Here is a 9,223-nt window from a genome sequence, read left to right as displayed (position 1 = left end):
ATGAATCTTTAATAACATAAAGCTATTAGCTATTTCGTCTCTATAATATCATATGTATACGAAAAAACTCACTGTTAAAATGAAAAAATACGTACGTTACCCAGAATTTTTTCTTAAAATTGTGGAAAGAGCTTTTAACGTTCCGTTAAGCGCAATAAAGATTTGGCTTGACAGACACATTTAGGATCTGGAGACTTATTTTATGGCCTCATGTGGTACGTAAAATGAAATGACGTCACATAGCAACTACTGGAGAAAAAACTGTTTTACGTGCTTTAAATAAAATATAAATTGTTTTATGACGCCTCTACAATTGGTTGTCTATGGTACCACAATCCATATTGCTTGTCATGGTATGTTATGCTAGCCAGTCCTCGTCTATATGCGAACGGCACACGGGGAAATCCCATAAGTATAAAATTCATCATCAGCTCACTATACGTCCCCACCGAGGGGCTCGGAGCCAACCCTAAGTTAAAGGTGATTAGGCCATAGTCCACCACGCTGGCCAAGTGCGGGTTGGTTGACACATATCTTTAAATTTCTTCTCATATATGTGCAGGTTGCATCACCATGTTTTTCTTCACCGTAAGAACGTCGGATAAATGTACATATGTAAAATCGGAAATCGAAAAAAAAATTGGTACATGGTGGGATTCGAACCCAGGACTGCAGTTTGCAAGTCAATTGCTTGACCCCTGATCCACCGACGCTCTCTAGTATAAAATTATGTGCTTTAATACCTCTCATCTCGTTGTACTAGTTGGTTAGACACAACTATTTATTGGTACTTTAACCGTGGGTTTTTGAGACCAAAATCCCTGTTTAGTCAAAGCCAAAGCCTGTACTTATCAGGGTTAATGATGTCTATTATATAGAGTTTTAGTCTCAGAAACCAACGGATTACCGTGTGATTACCGACAGATTCTTGTGTTTTAAATGAAAATCACGTTTATCACATAAAATTTATTCATTTTACTATGTACAAAGTTATCATTTTTCATATCATCTAATGAATAACAGTTTTAACAATTCAATATTTACTACTCTGTTATATGTGTATTGTATGAATCTCTTTATGTTATATACCATGTACAATAAAAATATTATAATATATAATATTTACATGAAATAAATTGTAAGTATATTGATATCACGTTAAAAAAAATTGTGTCACGTAATCTGTATGCATTAATAAATGACTGAGAAAGATTTTAATACAATTGAATTTATTTTCCAGTGCTATAGAAGAAGATAAAATTGAATTACTATTTTATAATTATTTTATTTTTAACAATTGCAAAATTAATAAATATTTACGATATCAGTAGTTAAAGATCATCATTTATTTATTGTCGTTATTTCTTTGTATTTACATGGATTCTAAATTATTTGTCAAGATTTCTTTAAAACTGGTGCAAATAACAGTTTAAAAAATCACCGATGAACAAAAAAAGTTTTAGAAATGTCATCTCGGATTAGAAGTACAGAAATTTTTATGCACAGAATTTAAGACGAGTAAGAACGACTTAAATATTAAAAGATGTAAAAATATATTTGAATCTACTTGCCTTTATTATTTACATTCTAAACAGCTTTCAAATAAAAATACAGCAAAAAACCCTATTAATAAATTAATTATTTTTTAAGGTTAGGATTATATTGAACTTAAAACCTTAATACATCGTCATAGGGAATGTAAACTTGCGTCTGTATCACTTTCAATTCCTCCGAGCAAAAGAGTCGATTCACACGCAACGGAGTCTCGTCGCTCAGTAGAGTCCATAGATTTGGAATGTAAACTAGCGCCGGGCGGTAATAGTCACAGTTCTATAGGCGCAGAACCTTTCCAAGTCACTCCAGCTCGCAATAAGTGGTACAATCGCAGCACGCACCATATGCATAAACACTGAAAAAGGGACAAAGAGTTATCATGGGTATGGCACGAAGCGTGGCTTTTTAGAGTGTTATTTACAGCTTTATCGGGCTTACGGTGACCGAGCGCAGATGGCGGTAAGCTTAAACCTCGTTTAAAAGTAACTAGGCTCCAATGCTCCCTAACGAGCGTCATTTCGGGTTGTTACTTAGATATTATTACCGGTTAGGGAGGCTCCTGAGCAAGAGCTCCACAATCCGGCAGGCAATCTAGGTTGCTTTGGTGGATACTCCATGGAAGGGATCCAAGGGCCCCCGAGAAGGGACCTCGGATAGGGCTGAGTAAAGAAGTAAGGAGTTAAGAATGGTATATGACAACAAAAGCTTTAAGTATGAATTTTGGGTATGGTAAAGACAGGCTTAAGAGAGAGGAATAGATTGATTGGAAGGTGACGGAATAAAAAAGGGAGTGACGTGAAGTGACGCATGATTGATTTGGAAGATGAAAATATGTTATGTTGACCCTACATTCAATAGGATAAAGACTTAGTATTGTGTATCGAATACATAACAGTCATTCGTAATATATCTCTGCGTCACCTTTTTTAGAAACCAGTGAACGTAAGTACTACTTACATTAAACAGAATTCGTGGTATTAAGAACGATATCTCGGCTTTACACATGGCATCAAATTGCTGAAAAAAAAATCATATTAATGTATAAGTCACAATGTACCGAATATAATATATCGATTTTACGTTCAATGTCTACTTTGTACTGATTTCACGGAACTTTATTGTTGTTCAAGGCGGCACTTGTAAGGTTCAAGGTGGAATAATTATTTCTTGGTTCAATGAACAATATTTCAAGGTTATTATTTTAAATAATGGTGTACTTGTGTACAAATTATTTTTAAATGTAAAATATAAGTCAGTCTGCATGCCCAAAAATAACTACATATTTGGATTTTTTTCCGTTTTTTACAATTTTTTATGTGTACATATGTACTCCATTGCACGTCACACATTCTCACTATGCACATATTTTATTATAATATAATAAATAATGTATTACTGAATGGATTTTCCTGTTTAGATGATTGCTTGTAAAATGCTGAAACTCTTGAAACGTGCTAATAAAATTCCGTTACCGTTGTTCCTATTTTAATAAAATGTTTCGAGGACCCTTACAACTTTATTGATAGAAGATAGCAGTTGTATTTTTAATCAATCACTTTAAAGATATTGAAAATGCTTTTTCATTTTATTAAAATGTATTTACTATTAACATCTCGGAACCTGAACTAAACTTTGACCGCAAAATATTTTATGGCATGAATGTAAATTAATATATAAAAGGCCAAAACGGTAACGATGGCGACACCCCACGTACATACGTGAGTGTTTTAGCTGTTATATTATTTTATGATAACGTCTCACGACAGTTTAAATAATTTAATGACACATTTGTAATATTATATTAACTGCAGTCACTTAATGGTTACTTAGACAGTACTTAAGTGACAATTTATCATACTGAAGTAGCCAATTAACATCTGTGAGTGTAAAAGTAAATTAATTAAAAATAATTACTTTTCGCGGTCGTATTTTGTTTCCCCAAGTCACCTGTTTTCCGTGAATTGTTATTAATTTAAGTCCTTTGTTAATTAAAGAGGCTTTTGTCACACGGGTTTTGTGGCTGCATAAAACAGATATTGTAAACAGTCGAGTTTCCGTTTGTTCGTGCAAACGTGTTGATTTAACAGAAACATGGCAGACACGTGCTGTTGATTTAGCTTTTTATAATATCGTTAACTCTGGTAAACACGAGGAGTCAATGTTTGAATGCCGTTAGATGAAAAGACAAGTCCATGAGCACTTTGTTAATCGTATTAAAGATTTTTTATAAATTTGATGTAACATGATGACATGATTCAGAAATTAAAGACGCTTGCGTAACTCTATCTCGTAGTTCTACCTATATTATTTGGCAATTAGATAGTGTGTGAAACGGAATTTGTCACTATTTAGTGGTAAACGATATCTGTATACTATCTGTCGTCCGCGACTCCGTCCGCGTGGTATTAAAAAAAATATTAGCCTATGTATTCTTCCAGACTATGCTCTACATCTGGGCCAAATTTCATTAAGATACATACAGTTGTTCCCGAGTTAACTTTAAAGAAACATCCATCCATTCAAACATTCGCATATATAATATTAGAAAGATAAACTTCTTACCTTATTAACGTGATCTCTAAGAATATTAGAGTATACCATAGCCATTGACTCCAAAGCCATGAATGTCATGCAACCAACAACCCACGGCACCAAGAATGCTATGTTTTCCTTAAAAAATATTAAATATGCATATTTATAATAAAAACACAAAATACATTCGATAAACGATTAAAAGCTATATATTTCTGTAAGTAAAAAAATAATAACATAGTAATATTCTCGTAACATAAATCGAAGATTGTCAATTTGCGATAAACCGTTGGATTATAACGTACGATGAATAACGACAGTTGAGGGCCAATTACTGGAAATAAGGCATTTCATCTCAGCTCTAATATAACGACATATCATACTCATAAATATCGAATATAGGCATTGAACTTTACGACTGCTTTAGAAGCATCGTTATTCTTTAAATATTTTTTATGTTTATTATAAGGTGGCAAACGAGCCACCTGAAATAGCGAAGCGACAGTTGCCCATAGATATACGCGATTGCATATGCTTGTCTAACAACGGAGGATGTACAGAAAGATAATATTTTCCCTTCCCAAGCATCCCCGCATGCGAAAAATTTACTTCCATATACCATCCTTTCCTTATAAGGAGTGCAAAGCGAAAGAAGAATGTTTCTCTTACGTTTACGGATTTCGACTTTCGTGACCTTGTATATGTTGCTGTCTCTGTTTTATTTAATTAAAATGTAAGGGATGTCAATATGTGCCAATATAGATGTCACTAGTATCTACACCTATACTGTCGAACCTGGATAAGTGAGAAATCTTTATAAGCGAGAGTCATTGTCTGCTCTTGACGGAGGACTTCCATAAGCGAGATAGAGAAAAATATCATCATCTCTTGGAATTTCACTCATCCAGGTAGGACTGTAGTTAGTATCATAATAATTCTCGTTTAGTTATAATAGTATAAGTAGATATTGTAAAGGGAATGTTAAATGTGGAATGATAAAATGCCATCGGCTTCCACCAGTGTGGAGTGGAGTGTGGAGTCTCACTTAACTTGATTGTAACTGAAGAGAGAAGCAATTGAATTAATATCAAGGAAGTTTACTCTTTTACAGTCTATTCGCCTGGTAGGAATAATAATGTAAAAACGCTTACTTTGTAGATTCCATAAAAGAGAAAGATGCTTAGTAAAATCATCAACATCTGTGTTCCTATTATTGCAAAATATGCTATCTGTACACCTGAAACAAAAATTTCTCATAAGAATTATTATAAAATATTTAAATAATATTAAAATAAGGAACTGCTTTTACTATCGAATACTTTATTAAAATGAGTTGCTTTTAAGATCTCAAACAATAAGGACTTCTACAAAAATATATTGAACAGAGGAGAATTTGTATACTCTGGAGCGACTCAATTATTATATTTGACAGGGGATTGATTGACGCGCCACAACACGACTCAATTAATTTCATCCCAACGGAATAATAAATACACCCCTGTCTTGTAAAATGGCTCGGCATCAATAAAAGGTTTCGTTTCGTGGGTCTTTTAAAAACAATATTTTAAAAGAACGATAAATTAAATAAAAGCAAGTTGTATATATATTTTCAAGAATTTATTTGGAAATTTTAACTATATTATTGTGAAATATCTACTAATGTAAATTTAAAATAATATTAAGAGTGATTTAGAAGACACGGAAATTTTGCAGAGACGTAACAAATGTTTAACAAAGATAATACCATCCCTCTCATTCTCTTTGAACAAACAGAGATAGCAATAATTAACATGTGTTACTCCACTTAAAATTCTCGGTAAACTAATATAAAGTTAATTCTAACCGTAATAAACATCGTCTAGTTCCTTATATCTTTTCGCGTTGACTCCGATCCTCCAGCTGTACAATAGCACCACTAGTATCGATATATTCTGCAAAAATAAACCTTGTTATTATTATGTCATAAGAACTATTACTCAATACACTAATTAGATATCGTAAACATCTCAAAATTAGTTGTGATATAGATTGTTAGAAATCAGAGTTATTAAAACTGATATAAGTTTAATTTCCAACAAATAGGAGAGCTTTTCATCTTGTCGCAGTGAAAAAAATAGCATACAACTGAAAATAAAAAGAGAATTGGCAAAGATAATCCGGGAAAATGAACGTGGACGGATTTTAAGTGCACTATCGTGTGAGTGTTCTCACTTCAACGATATAAATTCAAGCGGTCTGAATCAAAATGGAAAATGACAAATAAAAGTTTAAATTATGCTTTTAAAGAATAAAAATCTCAATTCCATGTTTATACAGATAAAATATAATGGTAACTTTTTAAGACAATATTATGAATATAATAATACCTATAATATACCTACATACGTTTTTATGGTTTATATTCTAATTGTTTGCAGCAGTCATTGCCGTGAAGTGAGCAACAATAATAATTATTTTGAAGGTTTTCACCATCGTCAGCTCACTATATGTCCCCACCAAAGGGCTCGGAGCCTACCCTAAGTTAGGGGTGACTAGGCCATAGTCAACTACGCTGGCCAAGTGGTGGTTGACTTTACACATATCTTTGAACTTCTTCTCAGATATGTGCAAGTTGCGTCACGATGTTTTCCTTCACCGTAAGAACGCCGATTAAATGTACATATGTAAATCGGAAATCGAAAAGCACATTGGTACATGGCGGGATTTGAAACCAGGATCAGCAGATTGCAAGACAAGTGCTTGACCTTTGCACCACCGACGCTCTTGAAGGTTTTATAGACATTAATAAGTGACAAACAAGCATTATATTTATTTGCAGTTTAATTTTACTTTGTAAAAGTGTTGCTTGTTTTTTTTAATATAAATATCTTTTAATTTTTTTAATATCTAAATATATTAATGTAAGCAAGTTATTAAAATTTCGAACTTTATTACGTCTTTATCTGTTTAATAATAATATTTGTTTTCATTTGAATGATAAAGTTTTTGTTTTCCAAAGAAACTTTGTATAACTCATTGAAAATTAATATTTAAGTTATAACTTAGTATAGAATTCATTTATAGAGGCTAAGTTAACCAAACCTCTTATAGTTTCGGCGTGGATTGCCATCTCTACGTTCGGGTGCGACTTCAAACTTTGCTTGAAGTTTGAAATTTGTAACTTAAAGTAAGTGCATTCCCCAGAATGCACTTTGCTGTAATTACAGAAATCCCGGAGCTGTAATTATTCAAATGGGAACAATTTCGGTGTGAAAAGTTAAGTCTGCAATTTATTTACTTAATCCCGTCTGGTTTTAGAAACTTAACAGATACTGTTTATTTAATTTTTTAATTTTTTACTTATGTATATGTTTTTGATAGTTTAATTTGGAAATTGTATAAGAAGGCTTGTTTACTAAAGAGGTTTAATAAAACGTTACTACTTAATAACTGGAATACGACAGAAATATCTTCTAAAAATACGAACTATACGTTTTTCAAAGCATACAATCTTTTATCTTTTTCTTAATTAATTTACAAATTCTAAATCATTTAACATAAAATTACTGCACTGCATATGTATAGTATGTTGTAATATTAATTATTTCACATTGCAACGTATGGGTCAATCAGTGGAAAAATAAATAAAATTAAATATATTATACGCTTACTTACCAAGGTGTAGAGTGCACTGGCATATGCAGCATGCTTCACGTGTAATGTTCGACAGCATGATAGAGACGTGTCTTGTTCGTGTGCGGTCCACGCTTTCATCTAACAAATATAAATCACAGGCACTTTTATTACGTTTAAAATTCATATTACTTTGAAGTCATATGACGTTAAGACAGGATGAAAATTACTTTCATATGATTTTGTTAAAATAATTAAAAACTGAAACTATCCAAAACAAAGTGATCTTATAAGGGTTTCGCTTTTTCCTATGAGGTACGGAACTTTAAAAACGACAAAAATGAATGGAAAATAGCAATTATTAAACAAACTCAGAAATCAAGTGTGTACAAATAAAGAGAAATCATAAAGTTCATAAAATGTCTTTTTTATGTATATAACATACGACTCTCGACTTAATTATATAGTAATGCTAAACGTTTTAAATTATACCTTGTTAATACAGCTTTCCCTTCATAAATCAAATTAATTTTGAAGCGATCGCGTCACATTTGTTTACTTTCGTAGCCGCTGGCTACGCCGTAGACGTGCCTCTCGTAGCGCGGTTGCGGACTTACTGACTGATACCTCACAACAATACCGTGTAGAGCTGCCTTCAACGCAAATGCACTAATATAAGTAATATATTGAGACAGATTTAACTTTAGTCTTAATATTAAAATCTATTAAATAGCTCGAAGAGTCCAATATCACACCTATATATGCGACTTTAACATTTATAAATAATGCTGAATTCAATATTATTATATTTAAATGAATTTCAAAAAAGTTAAGTACAAAAAATTTTTTTTTACTTTGTTTATCTATATGCTTTAAATATTAATTAAGGAATACACTTACATATCATTATAACAAATCTGTGTATACAGTAATTAATAATATTTTTTATATTAATTAATATAATAATCCACTGATATTCAAAATTAAATCCTACTAAACTTTATTCAGATTATTTCGCAAATAATTATAAATAAGTAGGGAGGCGGGCGCGGTCGTCTTGGTGACTAATCTCCTTAGATTAATTAGCAGATGCGATGCGACACTCGTTAGAACTTTAATTACAATTAACTGTGATGCTAATATACTTACTTTTTATTCAACAAAAATATATAAACGTTAAAAAATTGTGTACATATGTGCTTAAAACATCTAGTTTAACATAAATATAAAAGCAGTGATCAATTAAAGTAAAAACAAAATAGAAAATTATAAAAAAGGGCTTACTTAAATTTTACTTGTTAATTTACTCACACAAATATATCGTATTTAACAATTGAAATTAATGAAAGTAGGACAGGTGCGTTGTCAAATGTAGGGCACGAAATAATGTTGACGAATTTAAATTATACAGCCATTTAAAATATTTTTGTCACGTGAATATTATTAAAGGACAAGGTTAAAAACTGTTATGTGCTTGAAAATTATAGCTTACATGTAATTAACGTTTTACATAAGGTTGTATGTT

General features: G+C 31.8%; 1 protein-coding gene across 1 annotated transcript; it reads right to left on the bottom strand.

Moving 5' to 3' along the window:
* Positions 1–1,699: 1,699 nt before the first annotated feature.
* On the bottom strand, positions 1,700–8,289 carry LOC106113422 (uncharacterized). Its single transcript, XM_013306163.1, has 7 exons — positions 8,191–8,289; positions 7,741–7,839; positions 5,930–6,017; positions 5,238–5,323; positions 4,117–4,224; positions 2,512–2,571; positions 1,700–1,909 (listed from the first exon to the last, which is right to left on the bottom strand). The coding sequence occupies exons 2-7, from the start codon at positions 7,837–7,839 to the stop codon at positions 1,823–1,825; spliced, it is 528 nt and encodes a 175-aa protein (XP_013161617.1). The 5' UTR covers positions 8,191–8,289; the 3' UTR covers positions 1,700–1,822.
* Between the last annotated feature and the right edge of the window lie 934 nt (positions 8,290–9,223).

Source organism: Papilio xuthus, unplaced genomic scaffold, assembly GCF_000836235.2.
Source record: "Papilio xuthus unplaced genomic scaffold, Pxut_1.1 DF828258.1, whole genome shotgun sequence".
NCBI lineage: Eukaryota > Metazoa > Arthropoda > Insecta > Lepidoptera > Papilionidae > Papilio > Papilio xuthus.
The sequence above is the reverse complement of the archived record's forward strand: the minus strand, read 5'-3'. Positions and strand labels throughout refer to the sequence as shown.

What these genes read in the sequence shown, in the direction of transcription:
- LOC106113422 (XM_013306163.1), bottom strand. Translation starts at nt 7,839, where the DNA reads ATGAAAGCGTGGACCGCACACGAACAAGACACGTCTCTATCATGCTGT. An exon ending in TCTTTTATGGAATCTACAAA is followed by an intron (nt 4,225 to 5,237) that starts GTAAGCGTTTTT and finishes ATATTTTTTAAG; the next exon opens with GAAAACATAGCATTCTTGGT. An exon ending in TACCACGAATTCTGTTTAAT is followed by an intron (nt 1,910 to 2,511) that starts GTAAGTAGTACT and finishes TCCCTTTTTCAG; the next exon opens with TGTTTATGCATATGGTGCGT.